The 25,242-nt window shown below is 39.2% G+C and overlaps 1 protein-coding gene across 5 annotated transcripts in view; it reads right to left on the reverse strand.

The window, feature by feature from the left end:
* plce1 (phospholipase C, epsilon 1) overlaps nt 1-25,242 on the reverse strand; it is a 477,143-nt gene that overhangs the window by 181,730 nt on the left and 270,171 nt on the right. For all 5 annotated transcript variants that reach the window (XM_073027453.1, XM_073027451.1, XM_073027452.1 and 2 more), the window contains exon 3: nt 21,568-21,841. In XM_073027453.1, the coding sequence (XP_072883554.1) occupies nt 21,568-21,841 (274 nt within the window). The remainder of the gene's footprint in view (nt 1-21,567; nt 21,842-25,242) is intronic.

The raw sequence follows: 25,242 nt of genomic DNA on the forward strand, positions 1-25,242 counted from the left end.
GAACAATGAATGCCAGCCTTGGTAGCATCACCCACAACCTTAACATTAATTAGCCAACAGTAGAACTATAAATTATGATATTAAAAAAATGGAGCCAACTCCGTGATTTTGTCAATGATGATTCATCCTCCAGAATGAAAGAGGTTAATGACTTCAGAGCTTGGAAATCAATTTTTCTGACTTCACTGAAATGAAATGCTCTTTGTAATACTGTATTTGAAATAATAAAATATGTTGTTCCAAATGAAGAGCTTCATCTTTTTGCCCCACAAATATCTTTGTGATCTTATTGAGTTTTAGAAAAACTTACAGATTCAGATGTATTCATCACATGCACATCAAAACATTCAGTTATGTGTGTCATTTGCATTGACAACCAGCACACCCAGGCAACATTCCCTTGTATTTGTAATGACCAGTGTGCACAATGATCTTGTGCTGTGCAATTTTTTGCCTGGTGACAACAACACAAGCGCACTGAATTTTATATATAGGGGGTATTCATTTTAACAGCTAGCAAAACACTGTCAGTAAGAACATTGATCTGCTCTGGGTTTGATCATTTTCACTCTTGTTCATCTGCACTCTCACAAAACATATGTAGCAGGCCTGTAGTGGGTAATGAAGGATTTTCTTGCCGCAGCTTTTGCACATTGTCTATGTGCTTGCTAAATGTCACTTTAAAACGTCAAGTTTCCAAATATCACTCCACTTCTTCCCAGTTGCAAGTTCTTCAGCAACTTTTGCATCATATCAATACATACAAGTAACACTAGTTTGTGTTGGAGTTCATAGGTATTTCTTGTTCCTGGCCTCGTGAGCCATTCCACTTTAAATGAACTAGCAGTTCTTTTGCGCTTCATGTCCTCTGCTTCTTTGGAATTTGACATAGTGAATCAATAATTTTTTCAATAAAAACAGTGTAAATAAGCCAGTTCTAAAATCTGCAGACAAATCATCTCAAAATCCACATTGTCAACAGCGTCCGCATGAGAAACTGGAAAAGGAAATGTGATGGTGTACAGTTATGAACTATACTTAACATGCCGAGATAGAGGTGACAACCTTTTCTGCACTAGTAGCAAAAGATGTGTGCACACAATGACCTTAGAGGGAACATTGCACCCAAGGATGTACTTGTGGGCAGCCTGCAACTGTCACCACACATTTCCACACCATCACAGAACGCCCACAATGTTCCACAGAACAGCACAAGCAGCATCAACAACTACAGCAAAACAAGCCCATTCCTCCCTGGACATCTTTTTCCAGGAAACATTAACCATAAAGTTAAGATCAAAGGATGTCTCATTGCAAACCTTTCTTGAAAAACAACCCACTAAAATTAAGGTCTAAAGAAGGATTTTAAATTGTCAAAATGTCTGAAATAATTCTCTGCCTGATTCCATATCCAGAATTGCAACTGGAAATTTCAAATGGGGATGAAAGAAGAAAAAAAATGGTTCCACCTGGGAGCAGGGAGTGGGTTGGGGAGGGGCTATGAAGGAAAAGGGGAAATAGTATTTACAAGCCTGCTTAAGAAAAATACAAGATTGGGTATGTTGGATAACTTATCTTTCTGAGAATTTCCTCAATCATTTATGCAAATAAAACAATCTGCTTTACTGTCTATCTTATATAACCAATACCAGTTCCAATTCCTGAGAGACCAGATGCAACGGAAGTTTGCAGTATCCCAGGTGATCCAAAATTACCTTCTTACTTCAATCAGAATTAAAAGTTCACCTTCTAGGAACAGGGAGTTGTGCATGCTCCTAACTGTGAAAGGTGTCTCTGGTAGTGGATATTGGTTTGGTGCCATTTTATGCATTCACATGATTGGTGTCTGTTGTAAAATGTGCTCAGACTTTTAACATCGGTCTGCCAAAGGTGTGAGAGGAGAAAAGGAACACATTTATAGTATCCATCAAAATCCCAGTCCAGTCCGCAACTCAAGTATTTTTAAAATTTGGTAACTGCTGCATTCTGAGTGGCCATCATGTTCAAAGCAAGTTCCCTTAACCAGTCAGATAAAGAACTCATTTGATGATGCTGTAAAGGATAAGAAGCAACAGGCAAAGATCCTCTGCTTTTCTTCTGTTGTAGTACCAGGGTACCATTACACCTCTCCAAGAGGGAAGGTAGAGAATATCATATTTAAAACATCCGCTTTTTTAATGTCTCATCTGAAAGTCAGTCACTATCAGTTGTGTGATGCTCCCACTGTAATACAACAAACTGTCAGCCTAGGTTATAGATTCAAGGTCCTGATTTGTCTTCAACCACAATTTTCAGACTCAGACTAAAGATTTGGGATAATGGTGCTTGGATACTTTTCACATCTAAGCTAAAGTGAGCCTGAGCCAAATTGGTTGTACTTTGGACAGATATTTAACAGTTGAACTACTGATTGCTCTGTTCATATTCTTCTTAAATTTCCATTCTGTCTTTTACATTTACATTAAAACCTTCCAATAAATGTATAAAGGGTTGTTTAAATAAAGTTATACTAACAAGCATCCTTTGAAAGCTATAGGACCCCAGGTCGCAATCTTCATGTGTGAGAAAACACAGCCTTGCCCATGCATGCCAAGCTAAGTTGTACCAACTACTGGCTGTCATCATAATGGCCCTTAAAGGCCCTTAAAAATAATTACTTATCTAATCCAGGTCTGTGAAGTTTTCGGTGTGCGTGTGGAAAATTCTTCCCAAATTAAAGCTACAGCAGCTTTAATTTGTTTAAGAAACCAAAGTTCAAAGTAAATATATTGTCAAAGTACATATGCAATCCTGAGACTCATTTTCTTTTGGGCAATCACAGTAAATACAAAATACACAATTAATTCAATGAAAGACCACCCCAACTGGATGGACAAACAATCAATGTGCCAAAGGCAACAAACTGTAAGAAAGAAAAAGAAAGAAAAAGGAAGGAAGGGAGGGGAAGGGAAAGGGAAGAGATAAATAAAAATCAAAAACATAAGATGAAGAGCTCTTGAAAATGAGCTCATTGGTGGGGAGGGCTTTACCTGGACTGGACACAACACACTGCAACCAGGCATGTGCATAGTGCTTTGTGCTTGATAGTTAATTTAAAATAATGCCAAATCTGAAAACGGCCCCTTGGTGGTGACTTGGGGTAGATGCCAAATTCATGCAAGTCTGGACCAAAGATAGTAACTTTGCCAAATCTGTCAAAATAAAACAAACTGAACAAACCAAGTTGTAATCATGTATTAACTATTGTTTAATCAGTCACACAACACACACCGCTTCAAGGAGAACAGCAGGATTAATTTTGAAGTATAAAATACAAGATCAGACTGAGAACTAGAAACACTGACAGATTCAAAAATGGTTAAAAATGCTGGCCTGAATTTTACTTCAGCTTTCGGCATCTATTTTGTTCAATTAACTTGCTTCATTTCCCTGGGTATTAGTTTGGCTTGAGACTCTATACTGCTAAAATCTGACTCATTCCATTCTATTAAATTAATATTGCTATTAAAATTAGTGATATGGCTATTTTAGTCATATGTTCACAGTTGCGTGCTGGAACACTGCACAAAAATGAAACAGCATCACATTGACGCTCAACATATCCAGATGCCAGTTTGACGGTGGTATCAAAAAAGCATGCACATAGCACAAATTAAAAGAAATTGAATATGCTTATGCTCTGATGTAAAATCATGAATATTTTCATATTTTCACTGCCTCACTATTCTAAAAATTCATGTTAGAAGAGACCTCTGATTTCCTGAAATAGATTTCAACATTTGCCACTTTCAAGTAAATAAAAAGACTATGATACAGAGATTGAAATATGTTAAAAATGCTTTAAAATCAAAGTAACATGCTGTTTCTTAATTTTTGCAAATATAACCTATCCTACAATAAGTCTCAAACACTCAATTTCCCATGTTGTATTTACAACTTGTTCTCCAGCACACTGTCCTACAACTGTAGTGACTATTTAAGGCTATTGAGTGACATGTCAATAAACAGGTTCAGTTTTACAATTGTTGCGGCAAACATCAGTAGCTTTGAGCACAGCAGAACTGCTGCTACAGTTCTTGCACGTCAGACTAAGCAAAGGAAAATGCACCATCTGGGTCAAAAGTCATGTCCTGAGGATCTGGGACAGAGGATAGGGCCAGTAATTAAAGCTCTGCCATGCAGTAGCACTTTGGGATTGAGTTGGAATGGGATTTGCATTGTTCTTGGCCTAAAGTGTAGATATGGCGTCAGAAGCTTGACTGGGCCACAGCAGGCAAAGCCAGTAACCAATAACTCATTTGGCGGCTGGATGCTCTGGGAGTTAGGTGTTGTGATAATTTCTTTTCTGTATCTCTTTTATTGTTGTTTCTTTCTGCGCCATGTGGCGCGTTGGGAGGCAAACTTGCTTTTCCTTTACACGTACAAACAAGCTGGATGAACTCAGCAGGTCGGGCAGCATCCGTTGACTGCTCGTTTCAATGGATGCTGCCCGACCTGCTGAGTTCATCCAACTTGTTTGTACATGTTGATTTGACCACAGCATTTGCAGTGTACTTTGTGTTTGCTTTTCCTTTAGCATTTATCTGCTTTTTACGAGGCCCAGTTGTTCGCTCAATGCTCAACTCAGCATGGACAGAAAGCGTGCAAGGAGCTGGCCAGATTCGAACCTGGGACCACTCGCCTCGAAGTCTGGTGCAGATTTCACTACACCACTGGTTGGCTGTATCCCAATAAATCTCAACATATGTGCCTAAGATTTTTGCACAGTACCATTATGCTGTTGATGATAGTGACATGGACGGTAGAAAAATGGAATGTTATGTAGGGTTAGAGTAGATAAAAAGGTTGACACAACATTGTGGACCAAAGGGCCTGTACTCTGCTGTAATGTTCTATGTTCAATTCAATAAATCATGATAACATCGTCTTATTGCAACACGACTTTCTCAATATCTTGTTATTACTTAATAGTTAATTCCAGCTTTTTTTCAAATGACTGGTGATGAGCTAAGTTTTTGAATTTCTCTCCCTCTTTCTGAATTTGTAGATTTATCTAAACAATGTCTGAATCGCAACTCCACTTAAAGTCATTATGGAAGGATATTAATGTTCAAATAGTCCAAAGAAGATTTGCTGGACTACTAGCTGGAATGGTTAGGTTGTCTTATGGGGAGTGTTTGGATAAGCTTTGTTTGTATCTGCAGGAGTTCAAAAGAATAAAAGGCTATTTTGTTAAAGCAGATAGGATCTGAAGTGGTTTTGACAGCTTGGTAGTGGGGAGGTTGTTCTCTCATGCTGGAGAAACAAGAAATTGTGGATGGAAGGGGGATGGGAGGGGGAGGGATGTTTAAAAATTAGCTTTTGGCTATTTCAGGCATTTCTTTTTCAGTAGCTTCTGTACTTCGAACAATCTTTCTCAAATAATGATTGAAGCAGGCTATTTTTAAGGCAGAAGCAGATGGATACTGCATTACCAGGGGTTGATAGATTTCTGTGGATAGAAAGGGATGTGTCGTTGACATTGTCATATCAGCCAGAATATCAAACAAAAAAAAAGACTGAGGGTCTACATGGCTTCATCTTACTCCTCACTCACCTTTCATTTTTCTGGACCTCCTGCCTATATAATACAATAATAATTGCCCCCACCAATGGATCTAATCCCAGATTTGCTAATCTCCCCCCTCCCCATTCCAGCCGACTGATCACCTCTATTAGATGGGCAGCAAAAAGATTCATGCAGGTTTACTTTGATCAGAAGAAAACTCCCATAGAATTATAAAAATAAGAATGCCAAAGGACAGCTCTACATTCAGATAAACACCACAGTAAATGGAAAAGATAGACTTATTCTGAGTTATCCAGTTTTGTTTCAAATGCAGAAATATTTAATGATGTTTGCCTTCACCTGGCCCATGTCATCATTCAGTCATACAATAAATATAAGCCACATCAACATGAATCCCCACCAGCTTACATTTGGACTCACTCCTGGTCACTTTGCCTCGTTCATTGTACTGACCAAGTGAGGCAAGGAAGAATATATCTTTAGAGTTATTTATTCGTCTTTCCAGTCACATTAGCAGTGATATTCTGGTATTTATAGAGCCAAAAGTGCATTCCCCGGATTAGCTTTATGTGCTATATAGCAAATGGCTTTAATGGTCGTAATCATGTGCTATAAGATCATAATAGAACCATATAACATAACAAAGATCAAATGTATGATGCTTCTTGATGTTAGGGTCCAGGGCTCCAATGCAGCCCTGTCTGATAAGAGAAAATAACTCATCATTTTCTCCATTAGCTGTGAAGATGCCACATGATAGAGAACCTCAATGTGTTACTTGGACTCAAAGACTTATACCTTCTCTTCTGCAAACTGTGGAGAGGCTGGCAATGTATCACCAGGAAAGGTGTTCTTTGGTAGAATGATTTGGTACATTTTATCAAGAATCAAAAAAATGTTATCTTCAGTGTATTTGTTTAGAGCATGTTAACTTCTGATACTGAAAGGCAGAAATGTGTTCATCTCAACATTAATATTCTTCACTTGGGGGGATGGAAAGTTGATGGACCATAGAAATGCAGCCTGGAAATTGTAGTGTGCCAATAGAGGCATGTGGAATGGTTGCTCTGTGGTGGACTTGTGATTATTTCTTTGGGGCAAACTTTGATGGAGCTTGAGTAGGCTGGGGGCTGCACCAAGGTCACGTTCAGCAGCAGAGGGAGGGAGATTCAGCAGTTGGATAGACCAAGTAGGTGGAATCCTCTATCTGGAAGCATGGAAGGACCTGATGATCAAAAGTCTGTGAGTATTATTGGTGAAAGATTAAAGAGGAAAAAAATCAATGTTGTAATTATTGAGGGGCTGGGAGCATAGAATGAAAGGTTAGAAAGTAAACCATGAACTTGCCCCAGAATGCAGCACACTTGTCAAACCTAGGTATTTGGTTGACCGATGATGGTCATGCCCAGGACATCAAGGTAGGATGTTGCATGGAGAGTGATATCATACTTGACCCAAACATAAATTTCTAAGTGCAAACAAGAGCAAGATCAGATCAAATGTCCAGAGTGATGTAAAATATTATGCAAATGATCGTAATTTTGCTTCACCTGATGTACATTCGTAATATCATAATGCAGGCACATCCAGAAGAAAATCCTTTTAGTATACTGCTTTGCCAAAAGTCTATAGTTTGGAAATGACTGAAGGTATCCTTCATGCACTAATATCTACATATATTTCAATATCACAAAACCATACAGCACAGATGGAGACCATATTTGTTGAATGACACTTCTGAAATCTTCCACTGAGTGCATTCCGGGTATACATGTTAATGAATGAAATAATTCTGGTTTCTCTGCTGTTTTGTTTTGCTAATTATCTTCAATCCAGGATCTTCAACAGTGTGGATTGTTACTTACACTCTTATTAATGAAAAGATCTTCTCTCAGTCTGTTCTATTGGCACACCTAATTATTTTGATCACACATTAATGCCAACATTCCTTTATTGATATTAAAATGGTCTTAAATTTTTTAATGCAAAATATCAGAGGTAGATTTCTGAAAACCTCTGATTGTCAGTTCAAGTGCCATTTTCTTGTGTTTTTTGTTGGTCCTATGCCAAACCCTGACTAAAATACACCCAAGAATCCTGCAATCCACTGATCTTTCTATTGGAAAGTGGCAAGAAATTACTTTTCTCTTGTGCTTATGAGGAGTCTACAGAAAATTAGTTTGGGGATTTTCAACCTAGTTAAGAATCATTAGCCTACAATTCATACTGGTACAGAAGGGAGTTCATTTTGGAGGTTATAATTAAAGGAACAACATTGAACCTATTTTACTCTACAGTTAACCCTTTGTCATATCAAATGGACGAGTCGGTAATAGTAACAATAAGGAAGAAAAATCTATGAGGTGGCACCACCATGCAGGACTTCGCTAGATTGTGCACAGCTACTTCCAATTTACCTTGATGTTTAAAAGTACTCAAAATTTAAAATAATTATTTTTTTATATCCATCTTCTCCAGTCCTTGTGTGCCACAAAGCAAAGGCCTCATCAGGAATATTTTAAGAATTTTATTCATTTTTATTTGGAGATACACCAACGTACCACATCCTTCTGGCCCAGTCATCCTACATTGACCAATTACACCCATGTTAAACATTAGCAAGTCGCATTTTTTTATTCATCATAAAGTTCAAAATACATTTATTATCAACCTTGAGGATTCTCTCCTTACAGGCAGCCATTTAACAAAGAAACCCAGAATAACCCATAAATAAGACAGTCAAACACCCACTGTGTAAAGAGAGGAAAAAATAAATTGTGTAAACAATAAAAATAAGCAAATACCATTCAGAACAAAAGTGAGTCCAGTGCAGATGGAGCAGGTCAAGGCTTCAGCCTCAGTGTAGCACAGAGCCTTAGCCTACTATTGGAATAGCTTGGTTAGAGCAGCTTAAGACACTTACACCAAAACCAGCTGACCCACATCTGGCTGCCTGGAATTATTGTCTACAGTCGCCCAACATTGCTTTGTTTTAATTAATCTAATGTAAAGGCAAAATCTTACTTGGCCCAGAGTCCTAAAGGGCAACAAAAGAATTCAAATAAGCCATTAACCAAAGAAAAGTCCTAACCCCAGTCTTTTAAAAACACAAGAAATTCTGCAGATGCTGGAAATCAAGAGCAACAAACAAAAAGATGGCAGAGGAACTCAGCAAGTCAGGCAGCATTAACAGTGGGGAATAAACACTCAATGTTTCAATACCTTTTAGATATTTCTGACATGATGGCAGAATGAAGTAGGCATTTTTTAAGAATAGTGATTGAAATGGTAAAGAAACATAAAAATCACTGTCTCCTCTAAGCTAGGCGCATGCAGGGCTGTGCAGCAATTGAAATACTCCTGCGCACGTAGCCTTTGTTGCTGCACTGCTGGAACTTCCTTTTCTATAATGTTTTGTTAAAGTACCGCACAGTTTTCAGGCCATGTAAAAATTTCCTGCTCAGAATAATGGTTGGTCTGCGCAGCTGTACAAAAAATTAGAGCAAATGTTGATAAAAATATATTTAAAACATAATAAAATACAAATTTTATTTGCTTTAATTTTCAAAGCATTACAATCCGAAATGATGTGGTGTCACAGATCTTGTGCCAGGTCTAACATGTTCAGCATGTGAAAGCTATTCCCCAGAGTCAGCGTACAGAATGTGCAGACAGATGCATCGCCATCTGTCAATCAGTAAGTTCAGGTAGTCCACACTTGAAAATGCGTGAATAAAATATCTGGCGTTACTGCCGCTTCAGCAGCTAAAATTCCTTATGGATCAACTGGCATTTGTCAGTGAGGCCTAGTGCCCTGAAGTACCAGTTGTTGATAATTATTATCTCTGTAATTACGAAGGAATTCACAATCCAGTTATGTGACTATGCAGTTAATGTGAGCTTCAGTCTTCCAAATGAAAGAAATCACCTGGATATTCATGTGAGCCATTTACATTTCATGCCATTCATTCTTCAATTTAGCCATTTCTTCAAAGAACTCCAATACATTATTTTTGATTCTTGCACGTTGATGAGAACGCTGCTAAAAGTCTAAGATTGGAGCTTTGACTGAAGATCGGTATTATGTAAGCACAAAAGAGGTAAGAGTGAGATGAGAACATATGGTCCCCAAGCGTTTCACTCTTCTCCCTGAAGATCAAGTCCACCATGACCTACAGTAGCAGCCAAGGTTTATTTTAAACAAAAGGTGATGGTGTGGGCTTTGGCTTTTAAGACTCTGTGATGATGCGAAATAGGATCACGACTGTGCATTTGGGTTCCTCACAGCTGCTATGTCATTCAGTATGATCAAGGCTGATCCAACTTTACTGAAGTTCATCATTATCCTTGGGAGTACAAAAAAAATTTACAAAGATGTTGCCCTGACTCAAGGACCTGAGTTATAAAGAGAGGCTGAAGAGGTTAGGACTTTATTCCCTGCGGCGTAGGAGAATGAGGAAAGTTTTGATAGAGAGACAAGCAGGCTTTTCCCACTGAGGTTGGCTGAGACTAGAACTAGAGGCCATAGGTTAAGGGTGAAAGGTGAAATATTTAAGGGGAACCTGAAGGGAGGGAGAACTTCTTCACTCAGAGGGTGGCGGGATTGTGGAATAAGCCGCCAGTGGACGTGGCGGATGTGGGTACGATTGCAATATTTCAGAGAAGTTGGATAAGCTCATGGAGGATGTTGGTCCAGGTGCGGGCTGACGGGACTAGGTAGAATAACAGCTTGGCATGCAGTAGATGGGCTGAAGGGCCTATCTGTGTAATTGTGTTCTATGATTCCTTACGGATTAAAATTCTACAGCAACTTTGTATATTTTCTAATCGGTGTCTACACCACTTTCTGTTACAAGGAATTCCAAAGACAACATTCCTTCTGAGAAAATAAATTCTTTCTCATCTCATTTTTCAATGGACTTCCTGCTATTTTAAGACAATGCACTATGGTCCTAGACTTGATGAGGGGAAAAATCCTCTTAGTACTTAACCATCAAGAACTGGAAATCTTACACTTCTCAATAAATAAGATCAACTCCCATTCTTCAGAGTACTGACCCAATCTGTTCAACTCTTGCTTTAAGGCAGTCCTTCAATACTCTGGATAATCCTAGTTAACCTTCTCTGAGCTGCTCTTTAAATTAAGAGATCAACCTGTATTGAACTCAAGGTGCATTCTCTTATAGCTATGTACTGTTACAGTAAGAATTTCCAAACATTTCTACATCAACCTCTTTAAAATAAACATCAAAATTTCATTGGTCTTCCTGATCATATTATAGTCCATGGACCTCTTGTTTAATGGTATTGGTCAATGACCTAAAAAAGGTTGGGAACCCTTGATCTAAATAATAGTTTTTTTTAATTATTCTTCCTTCTGAAGTAATTAATTTCACATTTTCCCAACACTACACTCTAATCGCTACTTTTTTGATCACTTGATCCATCGGTATCTCCCTGTAAACCAATGGTTCCCAACCTGGAGTCCACAGACCCCTCAGTTAATGGTAGGAGTCTAAAGCATAAAAAAGATTGAGAACCCCTGCTGTAAACCAATATATTTTCCTTGTGGTTTGCTTGCTCGCCTACATGTATATAATCAGAAAATATGCCTACATTAATATTTTTATTTCTTCTGTCTTTAATATATTCTAAACAGCTGCTATAATGGCAATGATTCCTGTGGTACGCTCTGGGTATAGGTGGCCAAAATGAAAATATTCCCCTAATCCCTGCTCGTTTCCTGTTAATTAGCCAATCCTCTATCCCTACCAATATATCACCTCTTATAACTTGAGTTCTTATCTTGTAATATTTTAAGTAGCACATTGTTAAATACTTTTGAGTGACAAATATATTAACTGGTTCTCCTCTAATGATTCTGGCTGATGCTATTTCAGATGTGTCAAATATTGTTTCCTCATTATGAACCATGTTGATTCTGGCTGATCAAATTATGACTGCATATGTTTTGAATTACACCCTTATTGACTGATTCTAATGTACTACCGATAACAATATTAAACTGACTGATGTGTAATTTTCCATTTCTTCAGTAACTCCCTGGAATCTAAGGATTTTGGGAGATTATTGCCAATGCATTGATGTTCGAGATGTCGATGTGTTGGGATGGGCAGTTGTTTTTGATGGACTCTAGATCGAGGTCTCTGAGGGGCTTTGCTATTGTTTGTATGGTGGGTGATGGGGGGCTTGATGCTTTTGCTGGAGCAAGTGGGGGGGAGGGTGATGGGTTGATGCTTTCATTGCTGCTTGTTTATGGGAGGGGCAGGTGCAGTTTTGTGGTTCTAACATTTTCAATCATTCATTCTTTGAAATTTTCCTTCTGTTTTGTGGATGTCTGTGAAGAGTAAGAATTTCAGGTTGTATACATTCCCTGCTATTAAAATGAACTATTGCATCCACTATTGCTATAGCAACTTCTGTAAGGATCTTCAATTTTATTTAAATGGTATTAATATTTAATTAACTCTACATATTCTTTTAATCTTTTATTAGTATATTTAATTATATATTGTTGCAACTCATCCTCAATGTCTTTAATCACCAGTGAAATGCACACCGCTAGCTTTTACTTTAATGGAAATAAGCATCATATTTGCCCTTGAAGCACAGTTTAACACATTAAATGGTTATAAAATATGCTGAGCAACAACTCATTCCATGGATGGCTAAAGACAACTGCCTATATACGCAGGGAACAATCAATTACCTTCACAGTGTAGATGATAACAAGTGGATGTGAGTATTAGACAATGCCCTCTGCCAGTACAACTACTACACAGCACATCTTTTCTCCACAAGAAGAAAGAGTCACTTTGCAGCCTTTCATATTCAAGGGCACAGATTAAAACAGTAAGTCTGGAACTCTCTCACCATATCATGGAAAATAAGAGCATTAAAAAAAAAACAGTATTTCTACAAAGTGTAGATCAATTTATTTTCCCAATTTTTAATATGTACTGTAGCTTTCAGAAATGTCACAGTAACAGTATACTGGCATGACACTACATTGCGATTCAGTGCTTCAGCACCACGCTGACAAGCACATAGTGCTGCGCTATTCATTATGGTGGCTCTACCTCATAATTTCAAAGGAGAATTTCAGTCTTCAACCAATTTTAGGAGTACTTTGAAGCAGGTTGCAAAGCAACATGGGCCAAGATTCACCGCTGTGCAGATGACAGCACAATAAAATTCATATACAAATTGAAAGTATTCCATCTCCTTGCAAGAATGCAGGCACACTGGAGGAAAGGGCCACAACCTGTCAGCACACACTTGTGATCATTTGGGCTTTTCAGCTGCTAAAAGCACAGTGCATTCACCAAGGAAGATGTGGAAGGAGATTTTGTAATGAGTGTGAAAGCCATCTCATTAAATTATAAATTTAAAATAAAGAATTGGATCTTGCATTCAGACCATGACATCATTAAAGCTTTTCACCATGTGGTGCATACACGGGATAAAAATTCACCAAGTGTCTCTGACTGTCAAAATCCAGAGACTCATGATTCTCTCACCACATCCTCAATGCCCCCATCACCAAATCCAGACACCCTCCTTCAACACCACTCCTCTGCCACCTTATCTCCTCTTGTATTTTTCCTCTACAATAATTCACAATCATAATCAATTCTCCTTTCTAAATTCCCATCTACAGCCATCTTTTCAGATCATCACATCCCTCTTCCCAGTCATAATCCACACACCATCAAGGAGCACTGCCTCAAGAAAGCAGCATCCATCATTAAGAATCAGCACCGTTTAGGCCATACTCTCTTCTCACTGCTGCCATTGGGAAGGAAGTAGAGGAGCCTTAGGTTCCACACCACCTGCTTTAGGAACATTTTAGCCATCAGGCTCCTGAACCAGCATGGATAACTTCATTCACCTCAACTCTGAGCTGATTCCCCAACCTATTGACTAATGTTCAAGGATTCAACCACTCATATTCTGTGTATCGTTTACTTTCTTATTTATCATTATTATTTTTTTATTTGCATAGTTTGTCTTCTTTTGCACATCAGTTGCATGTCAGTCTTGGTGTGTAGTTTTTTCATTGATTCAATTGTATTTCTTTGTTAGACAAGAAAAACACAAGACATCGGAGCAAAATTAGGGCATCAGCCCATCAAGTCTGCTCTGCCATTCCATTATGGCTGATTAATTAACATCTCAACCCCATTCTTTTGCTTTCCCCCTAGAATCTTTGATGCCCTATCAATCTTCGATTTAAATATACTCAGTGACTTGGCCTCCACAGCCATCTGTGACAATGAATTCCAGCTTCACTACCATCTGGCTAAAGAAATTCATCCTCATCTCTGTTCTAAATTATATCTCTATATTCTGAGGCTGTGACCTCTGGTTCCAGACTCTCACACTATAGCAAACATGTCAACATCTACTCTTAAGTATTCAGCAGGTTTCAATGTAATTCCCCCCCCCCCCCCCCCATTCTTCTAAACTCCAATGAGGTCAGTCCCAGAGTCAGTTGTCAAACTCTCTTCATACGTTAACCCTTTCATTCCCTGAATCATTTGCGTGATTCTCCTCTGGACCCTCTCCAATGCCAGCACATCTTTCCTTAGATAAGGGATCCAAAACTGCTCACAATACTCCAAGTACATTCTGACCAATGCCTTATAAAGACTCAGCATTACATCCTTGCTTTTATATTCTAGTCCTCATTAAATGAATGGTAACATTACATTTGTCTTCCTTACCACCTACTCCACCTACAAGTTAACAGTTAGAGAATCCTGCACAAGGATTCCCAAGTCCCTTTGCACCTCTGATTTTTGAATTTTCTCTCCATTTAGAAAAGAGTCTAGGCCTTTATTTCTTCTACAAAAGTGCATGACCATAAACTTCCCTGAACTATATTCCATCAGCCACTTCTTTGCCCATTCTCCCAATCTGTCTAAGTCTTTCAGCAGACTCCCTGCTTCCTCAACAATACCTGCCTCTCCACCTATTTTCATATTGTCCACAAAGTTGACCACAAAGCCATCAATTATGTCATCTGAATTCAGAAGAAGTGGTCCCAATACTGACCCCTGCAGAACAGCAAGGGTCACTGGCAGCCAATCTGAAAGAATTCCATCGGATTCATCAGACAAGATTTCCCCTTTAGGAAACCATGCTGACGCCTCCACTGTCTCTTCAGGTATTTCGTTCAGAACCCTGGAGGGTAGTCCATTGAATCCAGGTGACTTATCCACTTTCTGACCTTTCAGCTTTCCAAGCACTTTCTCTTAGCAATAGCAACTACACTCACTTCTGCCCCCTGGCATTTTCTAATCTCTTGCATACTGCCACAGTGAAGACTAATGGGAAGTACTGACTAAGTTTGCCAACCATATCTTTGTCCCCATTACTACCTCTCCAGCATTATTTTCCAGCAGTCGAATATCCACTCTTGCCTCTCTTTTACTCTTTAATATCTGAAAAATACTTCTGGTATACTTTTTTCTATATTGTTGGTTAGCTTACCTTCATACTTCATATTTTCTCTTTATTGCTTTTTAGTTACTTCCTGTTCATTTTCAAAAGCTTCCCAATCTTCCAACTTCTCACTAATTTTTGTGATATGATAGGCCCTCTCTTTAACTTCCCTTGTTGCCTTATCCTTCCTTTAGTTAGTATCCCTTTCCAATTAAATTTGACCAGCTCCTCCCTCATGCCTCTGTAATTCCCTTTACTTCACTGTAACACTGATACATCTAACTTTATCTTTTCCCTCTCAAACAGCAGGGTGAATTTTATCATATTATGATCACTGACTCCTAAGGATTTCTTTACCTTAAGCTCCCTAATCAAACAACATCCAATCCTGATTTGCCTTCTCCCTAGTGGGCTCAACTACAATCTACTCCAAAAGACCATCTTGTAAGCATTCTACAAATTCCCTCTATTGGAATCAAGCACCAACCTGGTTTTCCCAATCTACCTGCATATTAAAAACCCCCATGACTATCATAACATTGCCCTTTCTGCATACCTTTTATATCCCCCATTGTAAATTGGACCCACATACTGGCTACTGCTTGGAGGCCTGTATATAATTCCCATCAGGGTCTTTTTATCTTTGCAGTTTCTTAACACTACCCACAGGGATTCTACATCTCCTGATTCTAATACACCTCTTTCTAAGTATTTGATTTCACTTTTACCAATAGAGCCACCCCACCTTCTCTGTCTACCTACCTGACCTTTCAATAAAGTGTGTATTCTTGGATGATAAGCTCCCAACTATGATCTTCTTTCAGCCACAACTCAGTGATTCCCACAATATCATACCTACCAATCTCCAACAGCACTACAAGATCATCTGCCTTATTCTGTATACTGAGTGCATTCAGACCTAACACATTCAGTCCTGTATTCATTAGTCCTTTAGACTTTGCCCACTCATCCCACTGACTGCAATTTTGCCCTACCATCTTCCTGTCCTTCCTCACAGTCTCACTGAACACTGCATCTACTTGCATACCAAATACCCCATCCACAGCCTTATCACTCCATTTCCCATCCTCCTGCCAAATTATCTCAAAACCTCCCCAACAGCTCTAGCAAGCCTGCTGCAAGAATATTAGTGCCCTGGGGTTCAGGTGTAACTTCTCCTTTTAGTACAGGTCATACTTTCCCCAAAAGAGATCCCAATGATCCAGATATCTGAAACTTGTCCCCTGCACCAATCCCTCGGCCATGCATTCGTCTGTCAAATCATCTTCTTACTTTCACTCCAAAGGAGGTCCTGCTTTTCAGTTTTCTACCTCAATTTGCCAATTGCTAATTTCTGTGGTGGAAGCAACTGAGTGTACGAGACTTCTCCTCCCCCCCACCCCCACCCCAGATAGGACGCCATTTTCAGCTGGGTGGACTGGAGCAGTGTGTGGTTAAGTGCCTTGCTCAAGGACACAAACATTCTGCCTCAGCTGGGACCTTCACGGACTCACGACCTTCAGATCACTAGTCCAATGCCTTAACCACTTGGCCATGTGCCACACCTCTCTTCACACCTTCACTAACACACCTATGTTGTTAGTGTCAATGTGTACCATGACTTTTGGCTGCTCGCTCTCCCCCTTCAAAATGTTGTGGATCTGATCCGAGGCATCCTGACTCTGGCACCTGGGTGGAAACATAGCATTCATGTGTCTCTTTCATGTCCACAGAATCTCTTGTCTTCTCTAACTATGGAATCTTCTATCACTACTGCACTCTTCTCTGCACTTTCATACTGAGACACAGACCCAACTCAGCGTCAAAGATCTGCTTACTGCGGTTTACTCCGGTAGGTCATTTCCCCCCTCCCACCAAAAGCATCTAAAGTTGTACACTTATTATTGAGGGGAATGGCCACAGGGCCACAGGAGTACTTTGCACTATCTACTCCCTTTCCCTCTCCTGACAGTCATCCAAGTAACTACTTCCTATAGCTTAGAGTGATTACTTTCCTATAGGTTCTACTATCACCACCACATTCTCCCATATGAGCTGAAGGTTATTGAGGTGCGGCTCCAGTTCCTTATCATGGTCTGTAAGGAGCTTCAGCTCAGCGCATCATGCAGCTGTAATTATCAGTGAGACTGGAGGTCTGTCAGAGTCTCACAAAAAGAACACACCACTAACTTTGGACCCATTCTCAGCACACTAGCTATGTATTAATAGACAAAGAAAGTGAAAAATAAATTACTGGAAACTTGCTTAGAACCTTTGCCTGTGCTTGACCAAGCCTGTTCTGCCGAAGCCTGTGGAGTCAACACCTCCCCCACTCTACTGAGAACAGGTGCAAGAAAATGTATCTCAAGGTAGTATATGGTCACATATACGAACTACGATAATAAATAGACTTTGGACTCAACAGCAAGTTTTCTTAGTGAGCTTCACTTGCTGAACTGTTTGCAACGGCACAGATACCTGTCGAAAATACCTTTGTTTGTTTCTGCTCATAGATAGCCTATCCTTGTACAGAGTTGTTGAGACCCATCAGGCTGCACTGCTTTTACATTTTCTTTGTATTATATATCATGGCCATGCAGTTTGTATTCCTTTGGTTTTTAGGAGTAGAAGAGCCCAGGTTTGGTGTATCTAATGCAAGTCTTTGTATTCCATCAAACAACTTGCTGAACCTTTATCCATGATTTTCATGCTGGATCAGGATTAGGGCAAGTGTAAAAAAAAGTTTCAAATTTTTGTTGTAATGTTCTTTGATATAAACTATTTACAAACATTGGCAGCTTTTGTCTGTCTCTCACTCATTGGTTTTATTCACAAGTCTGAGTCAGTCTGGGAACATACGTTTAAAGTGTAATTCCCAATTTGCTGCACAGAGCACTTGCAAAGAACATCAGCTCCAAGATCCAGATGATTGTCTGACCCATGTTTCCTCGGAGGGTGGTCCCCTTCCTGGGAACGTGGGACTGAAGAATTACTGCTTTAGAGTACTGACGTGGCCATTCTTGGATACCATTATACGGCCGCATGAATAGAAACAGCAGATTATGGGGAGATTTCCCATTCACGATAGCCACAACATTTGTTTGGACAGAGGCTTTAGGGAGTTTAAAGTATGATCCTTAAACAGAAATTGAATTCATCCCAGAAACAAAATGATGAATTTGTTCATGCATACTAAAACACTTTAAAAGTAAAACACCACATAACATCCTGTCTTCAGAAGTCAAATAACGAGATTCTGATTTGTACTACATATATCATTTAAAGTTCAAGTTCAATTATCATTCAACCATGCACATGAATAAAGCCAAATGAAACTACATTCCTCTAGGGACAAGGTGCAAGACATAGAACCAACAGTCAGATAACTGAAAAACATAGTTACAAAAAAAACATTAAAAATAATAATGCATCCCAAGTTCTTGAGTGTCATGACCTGTGGATTATGATGCATGGCTGTTGTCATGGAGCCATGTTTCTGTAAAAACAGCCCGCGTCAATTCCTCATATAGCGTAGTACAGCCACAGATGAAGGCAATCCAGCTTGTCACCCACTGAGAGAACACTGGAGGGCAGCACTAGCAGAAGGGGCTGGCTTCCAACCCAGCGCATAATTCAGCAGCACACAGCCAGCTCCAGCACTACCCTCCTTGGCTGCCACTGTACGTGACCCAAGGCATGAATGAGGCCTGGTCCGCGCTACAACCGAGGCCTTGCTGCTCCCCACCGTCAGTCTGACCAAACAAACCAGTGAATCAGACTCACAGTATCCTACACTACCAATGTCCAACAGGGTCCTGCAGTCACAACAAGAATGTCCAAGACAATCACCCGCACCATCCACTGGATCGCGCACTGCCTTTGCACACAGTCACTGACGGTGTTTCCTTGCCTGGATGGCTAACGCAGGGTGCAACACGATGTGCAACAAGGCCAGCTCCACCGCCATCCAGCAACTCAATGGTGGGTAGACCATCATGACTTTCTTGATAACCAGCAGTGTCTTCTGATTGTGAATAAGACGTAAAGGACAAGCAATTGCACCTTTGTTTGGACCCAGGGAGGCTGCTGTGTCTGAGTGCACCACTATCTCACCAGAAGATCGGAGTATAATTATTCATGGTCCAATCCTTTCTGCAAATCTGAAAAGACTTCTCACTATGCTAATCATATTATACAAATATAAATAGCTGTTATTCGATAGGCACAATAGTTTTTGGAGGGAAATTTTTAAAAATATTATGCTTAATTTAAGCATAACATGAATATTTATCTATTTTTAAGTCATTAAATTAAATGTATACTGAATAACTGCCAACCATGTTCAGGATCTTAAGTGCAGTATACCTGCTAATGGACAATGCAAATGGGCCAGATGTGCAAGCAAGATCCTTCATGGAAATGTTATAGTTTCAAATTTCCCAACTTTTCCCATTATGTCCAATTATCCCTGCTCAATAATTGTATCCAGCATATTAATGAAACATCTCCCATTAAGCACACTAATCTGCTTCAATGTGCCTTCACAGTACATAAGAGGCAATTTGGAGAGACTCTATTGTTGACATTGGCTTGTCACACTTGCTTTTTTTAAAAAACGATGCAATAGGTTGGGAGCAAAGTTGCTTACTGGCATTTTGATTGGGAACTTCTGCCAACTTTGTTAAGTTCCAAAAACTCAGTGTAATCAAGTACCTGTCAAAACATGCTCCCTAAGTTTGATGGTCTTGGACCAAAACATTAACTGTTCATTCTCATCTGTAGATGCTGCCCATCCTGCTGAGCTTCTCCAGCACACTGTGTGTACTGTTCCAGAGTTCCAGCATCTGCAGTACCGCTTGTGTGTATTCTTCCCAAGTACCCAAGCAATGTTGCTAAATATTCTTTAGACTAGGGGCTCCCAAACTTTTTTATGCCAATGGCCAATACCATTAAGCAAGGGGCCTTTGGACTCCAAGTAGGGAATCCCTGCTTTAGACCTTGAAATGTAACCCTTTCTCCATTAAAATGCCATCTACTCTTTGGGAAGATATCTTAATGATTTACATCTCACCACCTATAAAGGGAATGCTAACCTAGATGCATCAGGCTGCTTGACTGTACATTTTTCTATCGCAAGCATGTGACTATCCCAAGTCCATGATGCTCTGCAGGATAGGTTTGACAATAATACTAGAGGACATGGCATTTAAAAACAGAAAACATGAGCGATTTTACTTTGTCAAGTGGCTAATGTCTCAGGTCAATCAAATAAAGTATCAGTAAGGAGTCAAGCATTGTCACAGTAATTCCATGTACATGTGAGGATTGATTCAGCAGGTTCGATGATCACATTTTATTGTACATTACAGAAGCTAATCCCTGCTGGTAACATCTTGCTCTGTTATAACCAGTTCCAGAGGGGAAAATATGGACTTGATAAGATATTAGCACAGGCTGTTGAACAACCTGCTTTACCTCTTTTATTGCACAAAACCACAAATGTCACATGAATAGCTTCTCCTTTTGAAAAATGAAGAATTCAATCCAAACCAGCACCAAGTGTTAGCAACTAGTTGTAAGGTGCCAGGTAAAATTTCTATTCAGCTTTTATTTTGTTCCCAACATACTTATTTATTTACCAATACAGCCAGGGGTCGGCCCTTTGAGGCGTACCACCCCAGAAACCCCACTACCCCAATTTACCCTTCCCTAATCACAGAGACAATCTACAATGACTAATTAACCTACCGACATGCCTTTGGACTGTGGGAAGAAACTGGTGCACCTAGAGAAAACTCATGCATTCCATAGGGAGGATGTACAGAAACTCCTAACAGAACGGCATCAGAATTGAACTCCAAACTCCAGAACACCAGAACACCCCAAGCTGTAATAGCGGTGTGCTAACCGCTATGTTACCACGGCAACCATTGTTCAAATAATCCTTCCACAGAAACTAAGATACCTCAATATTCCAATGTATCACTACACAACACAGAAAATTTCAATCTCAGCCTCTGTGTTTACTCTCAATGTTTTCAAAAACATGAAAGTTTCAACATTTTCATTCTGAATAGAAATAGAAATGTGTCAAAATAGAAATGAGTCAGGATGTATGAATTCTATAATTTCATTAATAGAACTGAAGAATTATTTGCATAATTCTCAACCAACACCAGAAGCAACAACTGTAGGCAGAATACTTTCTACATCAATTCAGTGATGACAGAAAGGAAGATCTAATCAGCCAATAAGAACATATCAGAGTAGCTTCATTCTCCAGAAAAAGTAGTAGTTCAATTTGCAAACAAAATATCTTTTACTAGAAAGTTTACCCCAGGATTTTATTTTCTTAAATCTCATTTAGGAGCAAGAAAGGTTTCCTGGGTTTTCCAACAGTATTGAAAAGCAGAAATAAAAATTTCAGGAAACATGATCTATTATGGGAAACATTTCCTAACCCAAATTAGTTAAACTCAATATGATGGATTTAAGTAGCATCAAGAACACAAGACCCCTGTCACACTTACCTTTGAGCATTGCTCTGCCTGTGGGTATCCCTGAAGGACTTAGGAGTGTGTTCCTTGTCCCAGTGACCGCAGTTGCTTCTAGCAGAGCGCCAGCCACGTGGTCAGAAACAGTGGTCCTGTACAAGGTGGCACGTATCTTCGGCACAGAATCATTGGCACATAGTTTGAGGTAAGCTCCAGCTCCTAGGCTTCTATTGTTGACCACTGAAGCCAAGATCTTTCTCGAAGGATGCAGAAGGTAATCATAAGATTCTACTGCCAGAGTATAGTGAATCTGAAAAATAAATTGCATCAATTGATCACTGCAGAAATTTTGATTGTTAAATAAAACCAAAGTCACTGAAAGCCAGGCATTATTGATTGTGCTTTTTAAAGGTAAAAGATATGAAAAGTCTTCATTGAAAGTGTGTGTCCTTTACTCTGACACAACCATCTTACAGGTCTAATAAAAAATGCAATCTTTTTTGTTACATTACACAAACATTACATACCAACAGCAGCATACAATCCTTTCAACTATTTAGTACTCTTTATGTTACATTTCCTCAGAGCTGTTCCAGCTCATGCATTTGGAACATTGGAACGTAAGACACAAGTTGCACAGTACATTGACACTGTAGTGCAGTGCAGATTCCATAAAAGAAATCCTTTCAAATAGTTCTCCACCAATTAGTTCCCATAAAGTACTGAAGTTTTACTCTCTTTCTACAGCACAGAGTTACCCAGACTTTTCTCATTTTTCAATATTGAACAATCTAAACCATTGCCCTTCTATCCCTCTGGTCAACACTGTAGGGCAACACTTTTGTATCATGTCCAAAGGCTGAAAACAAAAATCTTAGCAATGTGTTTATAGAAAGTAATTTTAAGTGCCAAATACTACTTTTGATCTAAACAAATCAACTTATAATGATTTGAGTTGGAAATTTGTGTAAGGGATTAAGAATTGCTAAGAGAGAGCACGTTCTTGCCAATGTGATTATATAAAAGGTTGGGTTGAATGTATAATTGGCCAATTTAACTATGGGTGCGTGATACTGGAAAAAACACACCTAAAATTATTCATTACAGTACTTTTTTTTAAATGACAGTGGGAAATGATATGATCATGACAGGTTCAAACTAACACTAAACAAAAATTATGTGCTATTTTAGGTATCCTGACTGCACTGTTCATACCATCAGATATGATTATTTTGTTGTTTACCCTGATGCTTTCTCATTTTACATCTAAACAATATTCAGTCAGGTCAAGTACTGATGGAGGGTTTCAGCTTAAAACATTGACTTGTTTGTTTCTTTCCATGGATGCTACCTGACCTGCTCAGTTCCTCCTGCATTTTGTATACTTAATGGTAAATTGTACAGCATGTTAACAAACTGTGCTAGAAAGGATGGCAAATTATGTTGGAGTATGCTCTTTCATCTTGAAACCGGTTTTAATCCATCAGATTGATGGAATAAAATTCTTCCCAGTTCCAATGTATAGAAAACAAGTAGGCGTTGTCAACTCTTTAACTAACCATTCCCGTGCCATTTCACAGATGCACGATGGTGTTTGGAGTGAAATTCCCCGATCTTATTGAAGGTGTTTTTTTATATTGAAGTTTGACAGATGGCTCCCAGAATTCACTGTCCATTGTGATACAAACCTGCTAACTAGAAAAAATCCCACAATCTAAAATTTACATCTTGATCAGAGCAAAAACACACCTTAAAATGAGGGAAAAAATGTGTAAGGGCTTTAACCATTTGCCATAAGAGTAATTTCCTCCACGCATGAAAATAGTGTGTCTTGCAGAAGGAAGTTTTCAGTACCACCTGTTCCCCACATTGTTGATAGTTGTCATCTTCATAATTACGCTCTGTATATTCTCAATTAGGGTTGCAGTCACAGTGGGAAGAAAATGCCATTAACTCCCACAAAACCAGCTATCATCTTAATCACACACTGAGCTAACAGCTTTCCATGAGGAGAACACAAATGACTCATTAATTATAAAACCAAAGTCTATTGCTGAAAATCCAAACAAGCTTCTCTTATTGCAGCAAGGAATGAGATTGTATTAACAAACTGTCTTAATCGAACTAAGGTAAATAAAATAATTAGCACTGAGATCAAGCCATGAACAAGCTACAAATTATATAGTTAATTTCAGTGTCCAATTAACCAGGGGGATATATTAAGAAATGTCATAAATTTAAACACTATTCTTTGGCTCTGGATTCAAAAATAGTCCTGAAGTTTGGGATATAACATCTTCTATCTATGTTTGTTGAATGTGATACCTGGTCTTAGATATGTTCAAGTGACACTGTTGAGAGAAGTACAAGTCAAAGTTATTCTCAAACTACATACACAGTACATTACCAGATATTAACTTGAGATTCTTTTTCTTGCAGGAATTTACAGAAAAGTCATACAATAGAATTTACAAAAAACTATGCATAATCAAAGACTGACAAACAATGTGTAAAAAGAAGACAAATTGCACAAATAAGAAATACTGAGAACACAAGTTGTAGAGCCTTTGAAAATGAGTTGGTAAGTTGCAGAATCAGTTCAGAGTTGTGGTGAGTGAAGCTATGCATGATGTCCCTGGAGCCTGTAGGGTAGTAACTGTTCCTGAACATGGTGGTATTAGACCTAAGGCTTCTGTACTCTCTGCCCGATGGTGGTAGTGAGAAGAGAGCATGACCTGAATGATGAGGGTCCATGCCGATGGACACTGCTTTCTTGTGGCAGCACTCCATGGAAATGTGCTCAATGGTGGGAATGGGTTGTATCCACCACTTTCTGTAGACTTTTCCATTCATGGGCATTGGTATTCCAAACCAGACTATGATACAGTCAGTTAGGATCACTCCATTGCGCATCTGTAGAATTTTATCGGCATTTTTGGTGACACGCCAAATCTACATCAACTTCTAAGATAGAGGCACTGTTTTGCCTTCTTTACGATGGTACTTGCATTCTGGTCCAAGGACAGATTCTCTGATTTGATAGCACCAAGGAATTTAAAGTTACTGATCCTCTCCACCTCTGATCCCCTAATGAGGAATGGTTTGAGGGCCTCTGGCTTCTGCCTCTTGCAGTCGATACTCAGGTTTTGCAGACATTGAGTGAGAGCATTCAACCAGATTTTCAAACTCTCTTCTATTTGCCAATTCATCATCAATTTTGACATGGCCAAAAAAAACAGCAGTATCGTCAGCAAACTTAAGCATGGAATTGGAGCTGTACTTAACCTCACAGTCATAAATATAAAGCAAGTAGAGCAGGATGCTGACAACACAGCCTTGTAGTGTGCCAATGGTGATTGTGGATGAGATGTTGTTGCTGTACTGACTTGGGTCTGCAAGTGAAGAAAACAAAGTTCCATTTGTGTAGGGGAGCTATCAAGGACTAGGTCTTGAAGTTTAGAGATTAGTTTCAAGCAGATAACAGTATTGAATGCCAAGCTGTAATCAATGAAGAGCCTGCTGATGCACATGCATCTTCATAGTCCAGGCGTTTCTGAGCCGAGTGAAGGGCCAGTGAAAGGGTGTTTGTGTTGACCTGTTGTGACAGAAGGCAAATAGGAGTGGATCCAGTTCACTCCTCTGGAAGGAATTGATATGCTTTATGACCAACCTCTCAAAGCATTTCAACGCAGTGGATGTAAATGCTAGAGG

This window comes from Hemitrygon akajei, chromosome 23, assembly GCF_048418815.1.
Source record: "Hemitrygon akajei chromosome 23, sHemAka1.3, whole genome shotgun sequence".
In the NCBI taxonomy this organism is placed as follows: Eukaryota; Metazoa; Chordata; class Chondrichthyes; order Myliobatiformes; family Dasyatidae; genus Hemitrygon; species Hemitrygon akajei.